At 42.8% G+C, this 17,622-nt stretch overlaps 1 protein-coding gene across 9 annotated transcripts in view; it reads right to left on the minus strand.

Annotated features, from left to right (window-relative positions):
• LOC128703346 (facilitated trehalose transporter Tret1-like) overlaps window positions 1-17,622 on the minus strand; it is a 102,825-nt gene that overhangs the window by 25,186 nt on the left and 60,017 nt on the right. For 6 of the 9 annotated variants that reach the window (XM_070085344.1, XM_070085342.1, XM_070085343.1 and 3 more), the window contains one exon: window positions 1,224-1,458. In XM_070085344.1, the coding sequence (XP_069941445.1) occupies window positions 1,224-1,455 (232 nt within the window). In that variant the 5' untranslated portion in view covers window positions 1,456-1,458. Of the gene's footprint in view, window positions 1-1,223; window positions 1,462-17,622 lie in introns of all 9 variants that reach the window. The other 3 variants (XM_070085347.1, XM_070085345.1, XM_070085349.1) reach the window with 1 other exon arrangement.

Consider the following 17,622-nt stretch of genomic DNA (forward strand, 5'->3'; position numbering starts at 1 on the left):
TGGGGCACTAGAAATAAGACAGAAGAGCTAATATTAATTGCATGTGCTGGAAGCATAGATATTGTTGCAGTAACAGAGACGTAGTTCAGCCTGAAACACAGATAAATGCCTTCTGTATGATGGAGTGGCTATGTACGTCAGAGATAATTTAAACTGTTGCATTAGATAGGATATAAATGAAAGTGATGGACACTGATTATATTTGGCTATAGCTTCTCGAAAGACGTGAAAAAGATTATCTGGATGCGATTTATAGGCTCCTAAACCAAGGTAGGGAACACAGTAAATTTCAGTGAAATGAGTTTTCTTTTTGTATCCATTTTACTATAATAACTAATTTGCGCTCTTGTTAGCAGAGTAAACCTTAAGAGAGTCAAACACCGCGAAGCCTGGTCATGGACCAGGCCACGGGGGGCGCTGACCCCCGGCACACCCTCCATGTATACACTCTCCAGGTATCCTAGCCATAAGATGCATCAACCATTAAATTTTGAAGCTGTTCAGAAAAGGTGAACGAAAGTTTATTTAACATAATTAAATGAGAATAAAACTCTCACAATTATTTTCCCAAATAAAATAATAAATCCGCAGCTACACTCTTGACTGTCACTCTCCGCCATCGTCGAAATAATAGACACCTTTTGTTTACGTTTGACGCTACGCCGCTCAGGTACTTGGAAGTTATAGGAACCATTTCAGGATGCTGGGAATGGGTTTAACAACTTTTGTTTTGGGATGAACCTTGGTAATAGATACCGACGAATTGGTTTAAAGAGACAACGTGAACAAACACTAATAAATATATCCTACTGTTTGCTAATGTGTCTTTTTAAACCAAGTTGTGTTACAGGGCGAAGCATTTACCAAGTATTCCTGGAATCTGGTCCTCATTACCATCTACTGAAAATCAGAAGCCTATAGGAGGAGGCTTTCTCGAGTTACGAGTGAAATAAAAAAAAAAGAGGGAGAAAGATCGAAAAAAAGGAAAAATAATTCAGTTAATCACTTTAATATCTTCCTTTGTGGATATCTAATTAATTTTATTTGTAACTAACATCTTCACTCCATTTGTAAATGTTAAAACAAATACAAATTGACTCTTAAAAAAAAAGACAGCTCAATCCATTCAAAATTCCATTCACTGTAGATGCATTTAATATAATATGCTACTATAAAAAACTATAATATATGAGGAAACCATTAAAAAATGAGATATGTCTCACCAGTGAGCGCCAGTGTAGCTCCATCACCTGACTCCATCACTTCTCCATCACCTGGCTCCATCATTTCTCTATCACTTGGCTCCATCACTTCTCCATCACCTGGCTCCATCACTTCTCCATCACTTGGCTTCATCACTTCTCCATCACTTGGCTCCATCACTTCTCCATCACCTGGCTCCACCACTGCTAAATCACCTGGCTCCACCACTGCTCCATCACCTGGTTCCATCATTACCTGCTAACAAGAAGTCATCGATGCATTTATGAGCATAAGATATGATGAACACTGCAGTAGGACTACTGGCCCATACTAGGCAGGTATTTCTCAAACCCAAACCCACTAGCATTTTCATTGCTACCCAAGAAACAAGAATTGATAACACTATTGACTCATGTGCAAGTCCCACTCAGATCCGTCCTCTCAATGACTCTGCTAGGTAGAATTGCACTCATCGTTTACGCTACACAAATAACCCTCACATAAAAGAGAGAAGCTTACGACGACGTTTCGGTCCGACTTGGACCATTGACAGTCACACTAACAGCGGTATGTATGTATGTATAATGTTCGCCAAGACCATAGTCCTGGCACGGGTCCCAATCTTGCGATGACCCGTCTACACTAACAGCGGTAACGAACGAACGAACGAAAGTTCAGGTAAGATCCCAAATGGGATGAGCGGGGAAGACGGGACAGACGAAGAATAGTGCTGGAGAGGAGTGTTCTTAGTCGTAGAAATAGAGCCAGGGCTTAACCCAGCAGCAAAGGCGATCGTGGGACAGATATTGAAAAGAGAAATTCAGGTTCTTCTGTTGGGACTCCGGTGGGGTGAGCTGGGAGTAAGGGACATGCGACGTTTAGAGCTAGAGAGGAGTGCAGAACTGAGTCATGTCTTAACCCAAAAATGCTAAGGCGAACGTGGGTCAGAGAATGGTACCTGTCTTAGAAGGTACCTGTCAGCGGATCCAAGGTTATTTGTAAGTAGGGTTAGGAGCAGGATCATGCAAGGAGTAGAAAAGGTTGTGTTGGTTTGTGGGTCTGCGAATGTCTTCGTCAAGGAGAGAGGTCCAGTAGTCATGTCGTGTCTCAAGTTTGTCTATCTGTCTGTCACTGAGCCTCTTCCAGTACAGATTCAGCGCAGGAGCGTCTAACTGGGCATGGAGAGACTCGCTTGTGGCGAAGTCCTCCCATCTGACATCAAGCACCCAGCGCAGCGCCTTGTTCTGGACACGCTGCAGTTTAAGTAAGTTTGTTTTTGCTGCAAGAGAGAGGGCTAGAGGAGAGTAAGTTATCAGAGGACGTATTAGGGATTTGTAGAGGTGTAGTTTGGTGCGTTGAGAGGCATGTTTCAGCTTGTAGAGGCCCGCAAGGGCCTTACTAGCTATTGCATGTCTTGAGTGAATGTGTCCGTGTAAACGAAGAAGGTAGTCAAGATTAACGCCAAGGACAGTGACAGATTGTGTGATAGGGAAGTAAGTGCGGGTGTCAGCTGTTCTGAGTTCGACAGGTAATGGAGGATCACGTTTCCTGTAGTTAAAATACGTAATGCTGGATTTTGCTGCATTGGTTTTGATCCTCCATTTTTGTTCCCAGATGGCTATCCTGTCAACCTCATTTTGTGTTTTGTGTGTGAGTGTATCTATATTGGCATGAGTGATAAGTTGTGTAATGTCGTCTGCATAGGCTAGTGTGATGGAGTTGTGGTATATAGGTGTTGGAATGTCGTTAGTGTATAAAATGTAGAGGGTAGGGGAAAGGACAGATCCCTGGGGTACTCCAGCATTTAGTGTGAAGTAGTCAGAGTAACAGCCTTGGAATTTGATTCTCATGGTACGGCCGTCTAGGAAGTTGCAGAGGAGTTTACGAGTATTGAGAGGCAGGTTGAAGTTAGTGCAGAGTTTGTACTTGAGCCCCTCGTGCCACACAGTGTCAAAAGCTTTTTCAACGTCTTTTGCAACCAGGGCTGTCCTGTTTCTTTGTTTTGTGTTTATGTGGATGTAGTTGAGAATGATGTTAATGGCATCCTGTGTGGATCTGTGTGTTCTGAAGCCAAACTGGCCATCTGAAAGTAGAGAATTATGTTCCAGGTATCTGCGAAGGCGATGATTAATGAGTTTTTCAAAGAGTTTTCCTAAAGTTTCGAGGAGGCTGATAGGGCGATAGTTTCTAGGGTCAGAGTGGTCTTTATTGGGTTTAGGAAGGAGGATAGCAGTAGCAGCTTTGAAGAGGGAAGGGAAGTATCCAGAGGCAAGGGAGGCATTGAGGAGGTTTGTGTAGGCAGTAATGATAGAGTCAGGAAGGTGTTTCAGGATAATATGGTTTAGGCCAGAGGCACCAGGACCCTTTGGAGGAAGATGTCTGAGGAGAGTTTTAATGTCTGTGTTGGTGAAAGGAGTGTCGAGTTCTTGGGAGGAGGTAAGAGTGTCTAGATGTATGTTGCTGTCTGGTGTTGTTTCTTGTGTGTGTGCAGTGTTCCAGTGTTCTATGTTCTGAATGTGTTGAATAACGTTAGGGCGAGGTGGGTGAGGGTGGAAGATGTTCTCCCAGATGTGTTTGAAGATGTTGGTAGCAGCCTGTGGGTCTGAGATGTGTGTGTTGTTGTGGGTGATGTGTTTGAATTTGTTGGTGGGAGTAGTGCCTCTGAGTTTTTTGATAAAGTTCCAGAAGGCTTTAGTGTTTTTAACACGTTGCCTGTCTGCTTGTTGTATTAGTCGTGACCAGTGATTGTTGTGGTCTTGGTCTAGGCTGTGTAAAATGTTGTTTCTAAGGTAAGTGAGATCTAATCGGACTTGATTAAATCTATGTGTGTTGTAGAGGAAACGGTTGTGGTAGCAGATAATTAGTCTTCTTGTTCTGAGTGACGGTTTGAAGGAATAACGAGTGGTGTGAGTTTTCTTTGGTATTGCGATGTTGGCTGCTTGTGTAATGGTGTCCTGGATGAGATCAAGTTGAGTATCGATGTCAGAGATAGGTTTGTTGTTGTAGTCATAGGTGAGGTTAATATTGTCTATGTGTTGTTTGAAAGCATCCCAGTCAGCGTTCTTGTAGGAGAAGGAAGGTGTGGTTGGAATGAGGATAGGGTTGGAGGAGATGTGTAAGATGGCTGGGATGTGATCAGAGCCTGTAATAGGGCCAGGTGAGATGTAATGTTGAAATAGAGAGCTGGCTCGGTTTGCCAGAATGATGTCTGGTTTGCCTTGGCCCGTGTGGTTGAAGAAGGTATTGAAGTCTGGGCCAAGATGAATTAGGTGTTTATGGTTTGTGAAGTTGAGTAATTGGTGACCAAGTTGGTTGTTATTGGTGTGATGAAAGGCAGTGTGTTTGGCATTCATGTCAGCTAGTAGGTAAGTTGGTGTGTTGGTGTAGTTGAAGACTAAGGAGAGGTCGTGTATGTTGAGAGTAGTGTTTGGGCGAGCATAGGTGGTGAAAAAGATAAAGGGGCCAAGGTGGGTGTGTATTCTGACCGCAAGACAGTGTTGGTGAATAAAAGGGATTGGGAGAAATTCATGTTTTATGTTGGAATTGACAAGGATGGCAACCCCATCGTGGGGATCATAGGGGGACTGTAGTGCAGTATAACCATAATGGCGGATACATTGAGGGGCTTTGAGTCAGGTACTGTTTAGCAAAACAATATCTGGCCTCTCTGCTTCAAGGAGCTCGGCCAGTAGGTGTCTAATTGTAAAGTAAGAACGTACGTTGAACTGAATCACCTTAAACGTGATTTAATGGTTTCGTCTTAGCAAAGTTAATGTCGGGGGAGGAGTTTGGATTAAAGCCCGTGATAGTGGTGCCATCAGTGGATGTGTGTTTGTAGGTGCTACGGACCCGTTTCCTGGAGGGGGAGGAAGAGATGGATCTGTTTTTATGTTCTTTGGTCTGTCCGTCAGAAGTTGGGGTAGGTTTAGGTTTGAGTGGATTTTGTCTGGAGGAGGTGGAGTTGGACCTGGATGAGGTTTTGGTTGTGGTGGAGTGGGCGAAGGTGAGTGCAGAGGAAGTGGAAGTTTTGGTAAGATATGAGGAAGTGGAAGCTTTGGAAGGGGATGAAGTGGGTAAGGAAGTGGGGGGAGGGGTGGTCGAAGCAGTAGCAGTAGGGGTGTTGGTGGGAGGTGTAGAAGTAGTGAAGAGAGGTAGGGGAGGAGGAGAGCTGGTGGGAGTAGGAAGTGGGGGGGTGGGAGAGAGGAAGGAGGGAGAGGTTGTACGAGGCTTGGAAGAGAAGCAGGAAGGAGGGATAATTAAAGAGGGAAGATTGTTAGCAGACAAGATTAGGTTAAGGACATGTGAGTAGTCTGATTGGTAAGCTTGTGAGATTACCATCGCAGAGTGGGCAGCAGTGGCAAGTTGACAGTTAGTTTTGTAGTCTAGTGTGGGTGTAGAAGGAGAAGTGCTTGTAGTCTGTGTGTTGGTGTTTGATGTGTGTAGAGTAGAAGAGGTAGACCAAGTGCGTGGGGAGGCCCAGGCATTGGGGGTAGGGGAGGGAGGTGTGGAAGGGGAGGGAGGTAAGGAAGGGGAGGGAGGAGCAGGGAAGGGGTTGGGGAGGGAGGGAGGTTGGCTTGCTCTGAGGGAGGAGAGAATGTGCTTTCTAGAAGGGCAGGAATTTGCAACTGCAGTGTGTGACCCGCCGCAGTTAGAACATTTAAGGGGGAGGTTGCAAGTATTCCAGAAGTGGCCAGTTGCTGAACATCTGGAGCAGACTTGTGTAGATGTGCATGTGTTTTTGTCGTGGCCGAATTTGTAGCATTTAAGACATTGTGTGATTGGGTGGAAGTTCGGAGTGAAGAGAGTGTTTGGAGGAATGCGGATGGTCTTGGCAAAGATTCCTTGACTGAAGAGTGTAGAGGCGTCAGCAGGAGTAGAACAGCGTATTTTGAGAATGGTAGAGTTTTCTGGTCTGTAAATATCGTCAACAGAGACTTTGTTCTTAGTACTGATATCTTTTATTAAGTCTTCTTTGTCTGTGTCATAGGCTATCAGGAGAGAGTAGTCTACGTGTTTAGCAGTGACTGTGCTTTTGGCACGGTGCTCAAGAGTCCAAATAATGGTGAAGCCAGCGTTGAGAAGTTTTTGTCTGGTATCGCTTGAGGTGTACGCTTCGTAGGAATGTTTGTCAAGAAGGAGTTTGAAGCCTGAGTTGGTTTTGAAGACTTTAAGTTGAGGTGCACCAGTGATCTGATATAATAAATTTTCCGGACAGATAGTGGCATCAGGATTAGAAAATTTGAGATTTAGCGAGAAGGAATTGGATTTAGAAGAAGCAGAGGCAGGTGTGGGAGGTTGGGGGAGAGTGGAAGGGGGGAGGGGGGTGGAAGGCAACGAAGGCATCGTCTAATTACAAAAAGATGTAATTGGAGGTGACAATCGGCCAAAAAGTGAGAGTACTCAGCTAGGCAAGTACGTGTAAGACACACATACTTGCCTGGCGCAGGACACTGCGGAGGTGAACTGTAGCTTGATGGAGCACTGTATATCCTGAGTGGCGGCGAGACTGGCTGTATGGCGTGCAGTCAACAGGCGAAGAGAATTCAGGCAGCAAGAGGCTTCCTGCCCTTCGGTCGGCAACCACCGACGCACCAATCCTGATGGTGGAGAGGAAGACGAAGGTCCAGCAAGCACTACTCAAAGCACTACTCAACACGGGGTAATTCGAGAGAGGCGAGATCGTCGATGTGTTAGGTAAGCACACGTCACCACTCGAGCTAAGTCGATGTGTTCAGTCCATCAATCTTGTAGAATGTACACCCTGACTAACAGCGGTAACGAACGAACGAACGAAAGTTCAGGTAAGATCCCAAATGGGATGAGCGGGGAAGACGGGACAGACGAAGAACAGTGCTGGAGAGGAGTGTTCTTAGTCGTAGAAATAGAGCCAGGGCTTAACCCAGCAGCGAGGCGATCGTGGGACAGATATTGAGAAGAGAAATTCAGGCTCTTCTGTTGGGACTCCGGTGGGGTGAGCGGGAAGGAAGGGACATGCGACGTTTAGAGCTAGAGAGGAGTGTAGAACTGGAGCAGGACGGCTATATATAGGCAGGAAGAGGCGGAGGTAGTAGTAGTAGTAGTAGTAGTAGTAGAAGTAGTAGTGGTAGTAGTAGTAGTAGTAGTACAAGAATTGTATATAATACCGACAGGATGAAATTAAGACACATGCACAACACCCAGGCATCCCCATCGTAGACGTTTCGCCATCCAGCCAGCCACTGGATGGCGAAACGTCCACAACAAAGACAACCAGACGCCGCACATGTGTCTTAATTTCATCAGTAGTTGTAGTAGAAGAAGAAGAGGTAGTAGTAGTGGTAGTGGTAGAAGTGGGAAATAAGGATGACGAGCCAGTCAAATACAAAGGAAGGGGAGCACTGCAAGAGAGCTAGATGCCCACAGAGGGAGAGCAAGCGCACCGAGGTGCGTGACAGGGGAAGTGGTGAAATAAAATAAATGAAAAAGGAACAGAAACACGAGACAGGAGAGAGAAAGACAACCCAGAGGAGAAAAGGAGAGAGGAAAGGGGAAGAGGAAGAAGAAAAAGAAAAAGAGAAAATGAGGATTCAGGTTAAGTCACGGGTGTTCTGAAGTTTGGAGCATTTTACAATGTAGTGGGAGAGGAAGGCATCTACAGAGACGAAGCCAGGGCTAAGGTTCATACAAGGAAAGTTGTGTATTAGAGAGGATTCAACTAGACGGCGGCTGTTCGAGTTGGAAGTAGGGAAGACAGTTTTAGCAGAAGACCAGTCAATAGGATGGCTATGATCTCTGACGTGACAGAAAAGAGCATTGTTAGTGTCGGCAAGCCTAACACTATTTTTGTGCTCCCTAAGTCTGTCAGAAAGAGATCGACCAGTTTCTCCGAAGTATTGAAGAGGACAGGAGGAGCAAGAAATAGAGTAGACACCAGGAACATCTGTAGAGGGAGGAGAGGTATGAACGAGATTAGTGCGAAGAGTGTTAGTCTGGCGGAAGGTAAGCTTGATGTCTAAGGGACGGAGAGAATTGTTGAGATTAGAAAGACCGGAAATGTAGGGAAGGCAGAGGATAGAAGAGTTCCCATGAGTAGAGAGTTTGGGAGAGAAGAAATTGCGTTTAGCACGTGAGAGGGCAGAGTCTATGAAATGGGAAGGGTAGCCAAGACGGGAGAACGAATTGTGAAGAGTGGAAATTTCTGCTGGAAGGAACTGAGGATCACAGATGCGGAGGGCACGGAGAAAGAGGGAGATAAGAACACTTTTCTTGACAGGGGAAGCATGATACGAAAAGTAGTGAATGTACATGCCAACCCACTGGGCACTCCCTTTCCTGATCATGCCCGTCTCCTACTTCAACAGCTCATTCTTTCTACTAAATCACAGGTTGAAGATGCCTTCTTTATTTTCCGTCAACGTCAACGTGCTCTCTTTGCGGCTCTACCACAGGATCTCTGTAACCTTCTCTCTACCATTGCCTTTGACACTGCTCGCCTGAATGCACAAATTCATTCTTCCAAACTACAAAATAAACTTCAACGTCTCATCTCAGCTAGCCCTTGGTCTAAATTCTCCCTCACTGACTGCGTTACTAATCTGTCTTCTGTCTCACTCTCTCAATATGAGCTTGAACTTCTTGGTTTTGGTCTTTCCTTTGCCACTTCGCCTACTCCTCGCGCTGGTATTTCCCTGATTAGCTCTTTTGATTCCTTTCGTCAATCTCGCTTCCGTAATCTTCCTGACTTGTCCACTTTTCGTGGTGCTCTCCTTCCTGCTCTTGTTAGTCTGTTTTCCAAGAATCACCACCTTCCACGCCGTTACCAACTTGCCCTTTCTTTTAAATCCAACACTAACATTGTCATACTATCTTCTGACAAAGGTAATTCGGTAGTTATTCTTGATCGCGAGGATTACCTCTGTAAAGCTGATGTCTTGCTCTCTGACTCACGCACCTACACTCCTCTCGTTTCCAACCCTCTTGATCGCATCAAGAGAACTTTCAACAAAAAAACTAAGGACTCTCCGACCTCTGTCCTCCTGACTTTGACCTTGTTCAACGGTTTCGTGTCATCTGTCCCTCTCTTCCCTATTTCTATGGCCTTCCCAAAACTCATAAACCTGATATTCCTTTTCGTCCTATCATATCCTCTAGAGGTTCTGTCTCTTATTCTCTTGCTTCTTGGCTGGCCAAAACCCTCACTCCCTTTCTTGGTACTTTTTCTTCTGCCCACCTCCGTCACTCTCAAGACTTCATTGAACGGGTTCGCTCTCTCACAACCTGTAAGATGCTTAGTCTTGACGTTGAGTCCCTCTTCACCAATGTCCCTCTTGATGATGTCCTTGATTTCCTTAGAGAGAAGGCCAATGAAGGGTTTCTTCATCTCCCTATCCCCACTGATGTCTTTCTTGATCTGATCCGCCTCTGTGTGGACTCTAACTCCTTTTCCTTCCAAGGGAAATATTATTCTCAAACCTTCGGTGTCGCTATGGGCTCTCCTCTCTCTCCTGTCCTTGCTAATCTTTACATGGAATACTTCGAGACTGTTCTTCTTCCTACCCTCGATGTGCAACCTTCACTCTGGCTCCGCTATGTGGATGACATCTTTGCTCTGTGGCCTCATGACTCCAGTCTCTTCCAACCTTTTCTTGAAGCTCTTAATAATCTTGCCCCTTCCATTAAGTTTAAAGCTGAATGGGAATCTAATTCCTTACTTCCTTTCCTTGATGTCCATGTCCACCGCTAAGATACAGGTTTTTCCTTTTCCGTTTACCGTAAACCTATGCACAGTGGCATGTACATTCACTACTTTTCGTATCATGCTTCCCCTGTCAAGAAAAGTGTTCTTATCTCCCTCTTTCTCCGTGCCCTCCGCATCTGTGATCCTCAGTTCCTTCCAGCAGAAATTTCCACTCTTCACAATTCGTTCTCCCGTCTTGGCTACCCTTCCCATTTCATAGACTCTGCCCTCTCACGTGCTAAACGCAATTTCTTCTCTCCCAAACTCTCTACTCATGGGAACTCTTCTATCCTCTGCCTTCCCTACATTTCCGGTCTTTCTAATCTCAACAATTCTCTCCGTCCCTTAGACATCAAGCTTACCTTCCGCCAGACTAACACTCTTCGCACTAATCTCGTTCATACCTCTCCTCCCTCTACAGATGTTCCTGGTGTCTACTCTATTTCTTGCTCCTCCTGTCCTCTTCAATACTTCGGAGAAACTGGTCGATCTCTTTCTGACAGACTTAGGGAGCACAAAAATAGTGTTAGGCTTGCCGACACTAACAATGCTCTTTTCTGTCACGTCAGAGATCATAGCCATCCTACTGACTGGTCTTCTGCTAAAACTGTCTTCCCTACTTCCAACTCGAACAGTCGCCGTCTAGTTGAATCCTCTCTAATACACAACTTTCCTTGTATGAACCTTAGCCCTGGCTTCGTCTCTGTAGATGCCTTCCTCTCCCACTACATTGTAAAATGCTCCAAACTTCAGAACACTCGTGACTTAACCTGAATCCTCATTTTTTCTTTTTCTTTTTCTTCTTCCTCTTCCCCTTTCCTCTCTCCTTTTCTCCTCTGGGTTGTCTTTCTCCCTCCTGTCTCGTGTTTCTGTTCCTTCTTTATTTTATTTCACCACTTCCCCTTTCACGCACCTCGGTGCGCTTGCTCTCCCTCTGTGGGTTTCTAGCTCTCTTGCAGTGCTCCCCTTCCTTTGTATTTGACTGGCTCGTCATCCTTATTTCCCACTTCTACCACTACCACTACTACTACCTCTTCTTCTACTTCTACAACTACTGATGAAATTAAGACACATGTGCGGCGTCTGGTTGTCTTTGTTGTGGACGTTTCGCCATCCAGTGGCTGGCTGGATGGCGAAACGTCTACGATGGGGATGCCTGGGTGTTGTGCATGTGTCTTAATTTCATCCTGTCGGTATTATATACAATTCTTGTACTACTACTACTACTACTACTACTACTACTACTACTACCTCCACCTCTTCCTGCCTATATATAGCCGTCCTGCTCCACCGCCCTTGAGGTCGTGGAATTTGGGGTTGTCGGTCCCTCAGCCTGGAGTAGTTCAGTTCCATACACAGCTTGCTCTCTTCCCGATTTTTCTCCAAGTCTGTCCCACGATCGCCTTAGCTGCTGGGTCAAGCCCTGGCTCTATTTCTACGACTAAGAACACTCCTCTCCAGCGCTATTCTTCGTCTGTCCCGTCTTCCCCGCTCATCCCATTGGGATCTTACCTGCACTTGCTTGCTTGCTTTGCTACCGCTGTTAGTGTGACTTTGTCAATGGTCCAAGTCGGACCGAAACGTCGTCGTAAGCTTCTCTCTTTTATGTGCGGGTTATTTGTGTATCGTTCCAGTCACGGTATTGTGCCTTTTTGTTATTTATCGTTTACGCTGTTTGCAAACTAGTACTTTCCTATTTCTGTTCTAAATCTAAACTTACCCAATTTAAATTCTTCATTTTGAGTTCTTTCTTGAAGTGATATCCTCAAACCTTATTTGTATCTCCTTTATTTATGCCCATCTTCCACTTTTACACTTCTGTCATGTCTCCCCTCATTCCACGTCTTACAAGAAAATGTAGGTTAAGGGATTTCAATCTTTCTTCGTATGGAAGATTTCCATTTCCTGTCAAATGGATTATTTTTGTCATTCTTCTCTGAATGTGTCTAACAAATTTCTATCCATTCTGTAGCATGGAGACCAGAACTGAGCTGCATAATCTAAGTGGGGCCTTACTAAAGATGTGTAGAGTTAAATCCCAGTAATCCGTTTGCCTTATTATGTACACTTAGGCACTGCTGTCTTGGTTTCAGGTTGCTGCTTACCATAACTTCCAAGTCCTTTTCCCATTCTGTATGGCCAAGTTCTACATTATTAATTTGTAAGTCCTAAGGTTATTTATATTCCCGAGCTTCAGGACTTGGCATTTATCTACATTGAACTCTATCTGCAATATTTCTAACCACGACATGAGCTTGTCTAAAGCGAAGTGGCATCTTCCTCTGAAACAATTATCCAGCTATTTTTGTATCGTCAGCGAATTTGCTCATATCACTTATTTCCTCGTCAAGGTTATTAATGCATATTATGAACAACAATGGTCTTAAAACTGATCCTTGTGGAGCGCTATTAGTGACTGATCCCCACTCAGATTTCACCTCATTTACATGGACTTTCTGCTTCCTGTTGGTCAGCCACTCCTCGATCCATGGCAGGACTTTTTTTCCCAGTACCATGAGCTGCCACTTTCCTTGACATCCTTTTGTGTGGTATCCTATAAAACGCTTTACTAAAACCCAAATAAATAATACCGCGTTCTTTATCATGATCAACAGCCTCAAAAGCTTTACTGAAGAAAGTTATTAAATTATGTTTGTCATTAAATTATGCTTGTCAAGATAACTTCTTATAATATCAGCTATAATTGACTCCAATAAGTTGCTTACGATTGAGGTCAGGCTTATTGGGCAGTCACGTCAGCCTTATATCCTGCTTTAAAAATGGGAATTACATTAGCCATCTTCCACATCTCATACATCCACTCTGTCTGGAGATATATATATATATATATATATATATATATATATATATATATATATATATATATATATATATAGTGGCAGGCAAAGAGTATGTAACTTTTATTTGGAGGATGTCCACATTCTCACATAGGCTATCTCCCCAACCAGGCACTAAGGGTCTGATGATCCAATGGGGCCCCATCGTCAGATCAGTACCTAGGATCAGCCAATCATAATCTGGATCTGGCAATTGTGAAGGTGACGTGGTTACCACTCACGTTTTCACTCTTGTCATTTTCATTCTGCTGCGGTTGAAGCACAGTTGTCTCTTGTCTCTTGGCTGCTGTTTTGCCTTGACTACCGTGGCGTGCACTAATACCTATTTGCTGTACATAGTGTATTTAGTGTACATATTTCTGTTTATACTTGGTGAAGGAAAATACAAATCAAAGATTTTAGCTCTGTATATTTCGCTCCAAGCTCCATTTACACCCAGGATAACACGCCGTAATTACCTGGGTCGTAATATATATATATATATATATATATATATATATATATATATATATATATATATATATATATATATATATATATATATATATATATGTCGTGCCGAATAGGCAGAACTTGCCATCTTGGCTTAAATAGCAACGCTCATCTTGCCATATAGGACAAGCGAAAATTTGTGTATTCAATAATTTCGCCAAAATCATTCTGAACCTAACGAAAAATATATATTTCACTGTGTTTGTTTAGTATTAAATTATTGTAAACAAATCTAAAATATATTTAGTTGGGTTAGGCTAAAATAAATTGTTCTTGTTATAATAAGGTTAGGTAAGTTTTCTAAGATTCATTTGGAGCAAAATTGAAAATTTTTACATTAACATTAATGAAAAAATATATCTTTAAACTTATAAGAGAAAATTTTAGAAAAGACTTAATTTTAAATGAGTTCTTGCTAACTGACCAGTTTTACATATTCGGCACGACATATAATATATATATACAGCCACAGTAAAAATAGTGGCGAACCAAGCGTTTTCGCAATTTCTCAGAGAAATCATGAAAACGCTTTGAATATACCGCTTTTCACTGTGGTTATAATCCATATTCACTTTGTGAAACACATGTTTTAAATACCAGTATCTAACATTAACTAAGACACGCTGTGCTGAAGTAAATAATGACACTGGAAAAGTCACAACGTCGGCCATAATGTGGGACGATACATGGAATGAACTGAAGTATCAGATGTGTTGAGGTCAACTGAAGGTTTATCTGGAGTTTACCAGGAGAGGGTTTCGGGGGTCAATGCCCCCCGTAGTTCGGTCTGAGACCAGGCCTCGTGGTGGATCAGGATCTGATCAACTAGGCCGTTACTGCTGGCCACTCGTAAACTGATGTACGAACCGCAGCCCTGTTGGTCAGGTATTGACTTTAGGTGCCTGTCCAGTGCCCTCGTGAATACAACCAGGGGTCTATCGGTGATCCCCCAACTGGGAGGCAGTTGAACATTCTTGGGCCCCTGACACTTATTGTGTTGTATCCTAGTGTACTCGTGGCCTCACTGCTTATCACTGGAGGAATGTTGCATCTCCTCCCGAGTCTTTTGCTTTCTTAGGGAGTGATTTTCGTGCACAGGTTTGGTACTAATTTCTCAAGGATTTTCAAAGTGTATATTATCATGTATATTTCTCGCCTGCGTTCCAGGGATGGATAATGAAAACTAGTAATTCAGGTGCTTTATTGTACTTATGCGTGCCGTGAAAGTTCTCTGTACATTATCCACGTAAACAATTTCGCCTGCTTTGAGGGGTGCAGTGAGTGTACAGCAATATTCCAGCCTAGAGACAATAAGCGATTTGAAGAGAATCATGATGGGTTTTGCGTCCCTAGTTTTGAAGGTTCTCATTATCCATCCTATTATTTTTTTTTAGCAGATGAAGTAGATATATTGTTGTGGTCTTTAAATGAGCTATCCTCTGACATTATCAATCCCAGGTCCTTCACATTAGTTTTTCGCTGTATTGTGTGGTTAGAATTTGTTTTATACCCTGATGAAATTTTCTTTTCCTCAAGTTTTCCATATCTGAGTAATTTAAATTTCATTTCAATGAACTTCATATTGTTTTCTGCGGCCCATTTAAAGATTTGGTTGATGTCCGCTTTGTGTCTAGCGGTGTCTTCAGTGGCGGACATTCCATGGCAATATGGGTGTCATCCACAAAGGAAGACACGTAATCCTCAAAATTCACATATACAATCATTTTGCTGTTAAAAGAAATTGAAATCGTAAATAAACTTTGTGGACAAACTGACTAATCACTTGCAAAATTTATTGAATAATAATGTAATTACTGAGACTCACACGAAATCAGACGAAGCACCGCAGTATTTACCATAACAATGGCAAAAAAAAAAATAACAAAAGATCGACCGAATAAAGATTTCTTTGCAAGGTCCTGAAGACACAAACAAAAGTAAGCAACTACAACAATACGAAACTTAAACCTTGTTCAATATTCCTTATCATAATTGCTGCCTCAAGGCAGATAAGATTACGATACTGTCACTTTACGAGTAAAGTAAAGCTTACATGTCTCTGATGTGTAATGGAATCTTGTTTTTCACTCACAAGATCAAATGAACATAAATGTTATGGACAAGAATGCTCAGTTTCTCTGCATGTAATCTGGTCGCTGCGAGATCCGATAAAGTCATCCCTGTATTCCATAAGCCCAGCTTCCTCTACCTCAGTGCATGCAAAAGGAATATTGGGGAAGGGGGGGGAGGGGGAAGGGAGGGGGTCATAAAATTCCATTGCAGTAAAATATAAGTATGTTTGTGCGTATGAATTTCTGTACGTATGTGCACAGTCATATGTATTCAGTATATGTATGTATGTGTTTGCGTAAGTATACATTTGTGTATTTACGTAAGTAAAAAAAATTATATGTATACTTATGCATATGTATGTTTATATAAGTATGTGTGCATATACATAAATATATATGTACATGTGCATATGTATGCGTGTGCATATGTATGAATATGCATGTTCATGCATGCATAATTTTTTCTACATTTGCGCACGCATGTGTGCATATTTATAAGTATGCATATATGTATTTTTGTATGCACGTATGCATGCATACTGAATATGTATACATAGGCCTATTTCTGTATGTGAATATGTTTACATGTATGTACCCTTGTGTATATTTCGTTGTACGTATGTATGCATGCAATATATATATATATATATATATATATATATATATATATATATATATATATATATATATATATATATATATATATATATATATATATATATATATACATGTTTATTCAAATATGTACATGCAAAACAACCACTGTGAAAGGATAGTGAAATTCCAAGCGCTTTCGTGACTTCTCACATTATCATAGTTCCTTGATAATGTGAGAATTCACGAAAGTGCTTGGAATTTCACTATCATTTCGCAGTGGTTGTTTTGCATATTCTGATATCACCTGTTTACTGTGATCTTATTGCAAATATGTACATATATGTATGTGTCCACCACCACCAAAAAAACTCAATTACAGCCACCACCACCACCACCATTGCCACCACCACTAGCACCAACACTACCACCATCACCACCATCCTTCAAACCATCACCTCTACTACCACCATCAATAACAATAACAACATTAGATAATGTGTTGGCAATACCTATAATGGCAAAGTTAAAACCCTGTAGAACGATCTTGTGGAAATCAGTTTCTGGTTTTGTTTATATGGAATTAAGCACATGTTAATTGCTCTACAAATCATTACCTTGTGTTAGTTGACCTGCGTTTAAAATGTGAAATGGATTGTATAAGGCATTCTGAAGTTATAAATGGAAATCTTGAATATGAAGAAACTGCAGCATCAGTAACAAACAATGAGTAACAAACGTTAATGAGTAACAAACGTTAATGAGTAACAAACGTTAATAAGTAACAAACGTTCTTCAGTAATAAGTGGTAAGTTGTGAGGTATAGCAGGAATAGCAGGGGTGCTAGTATAGTACTGAGGAACCCCACTCGTCAGACTCACCCAACCCGTACTCACCTAATTGAACTCAACTAATTGTAGTTTCAGGGGTCGAGACTCAGCTCCTGGCCCCGCCTTTTCACTGAACGCTACTAGGTCCTCTCTCTCCCTGCTCCATGAGTTTTATCATACCTCGTCTTAAAGCAATGTATGGTTCCTTCCTCCACTACATCGCTTACCAGAATGCTCCACTTCTGACCAATCTATGACTGAAGAACTATTTCCTAACATCCCTGTGACTCATCTGAGTCTTCAACTTCCAAGTGTGACCCCTTGTTTCTGTGTCCCCTCTCTGGAACATCTTGTCTCTGTCCACCTTGTCTATTCCATGTCGTTATCATGTCTCCCCTATCCATCCTGTCCTCCAATGTCGTCAGGCCGATTTCCCTCAACCTTTCTACGTAGGACATTTCCCTTAGCTCTGGAACTAACCTTGTCGCAAACCTTTGCACTTTCTCTAATTTCTTAACGTGCTTGACCCGGTGCGGGTTCCAAACTGGTGTTGCATACTCCAGTGTGGGCCTGACGCACGCGGTGTACAGTGTCTTGAAAGATTCCTTACTTAGGTATCGGAATGCTAATCTCAGGTTTGCCAGGCGCACATATGCTGCAGCAGTTATCTGGTTGATGTGTGCTTCCGGAGACGTGTTCGGTGTTATACTCACGCCAAGATCTTTCTCCTTGAGAGAGGTTTGCAGTCGTTGGCCACCTAGCCTATACTCTGTTTGCGGCCTTCTTTGCCCTTCCCGAATCTTCATGACTTTGCATTTGGCAGGGTTGAATTCGAGAAGCCAGTTGCTGGACCACGT

This window comes from Cherax quadricarinatus, chromosome 15 (genome assembly GCF_038502225.1).
Source record: "Cherax quadricarinatus isolate ZL_2023a chromosome 15, ASM3850222v1, whole genome shotgun sequence".
NCBI classification, from domain to species: domain Eukaryota; kingdom Metazoa; phylum Arthropoda; class Malacostraca; order Decapoda; family Parastacidae; genus Cherax; species Cherax quadricarinatus.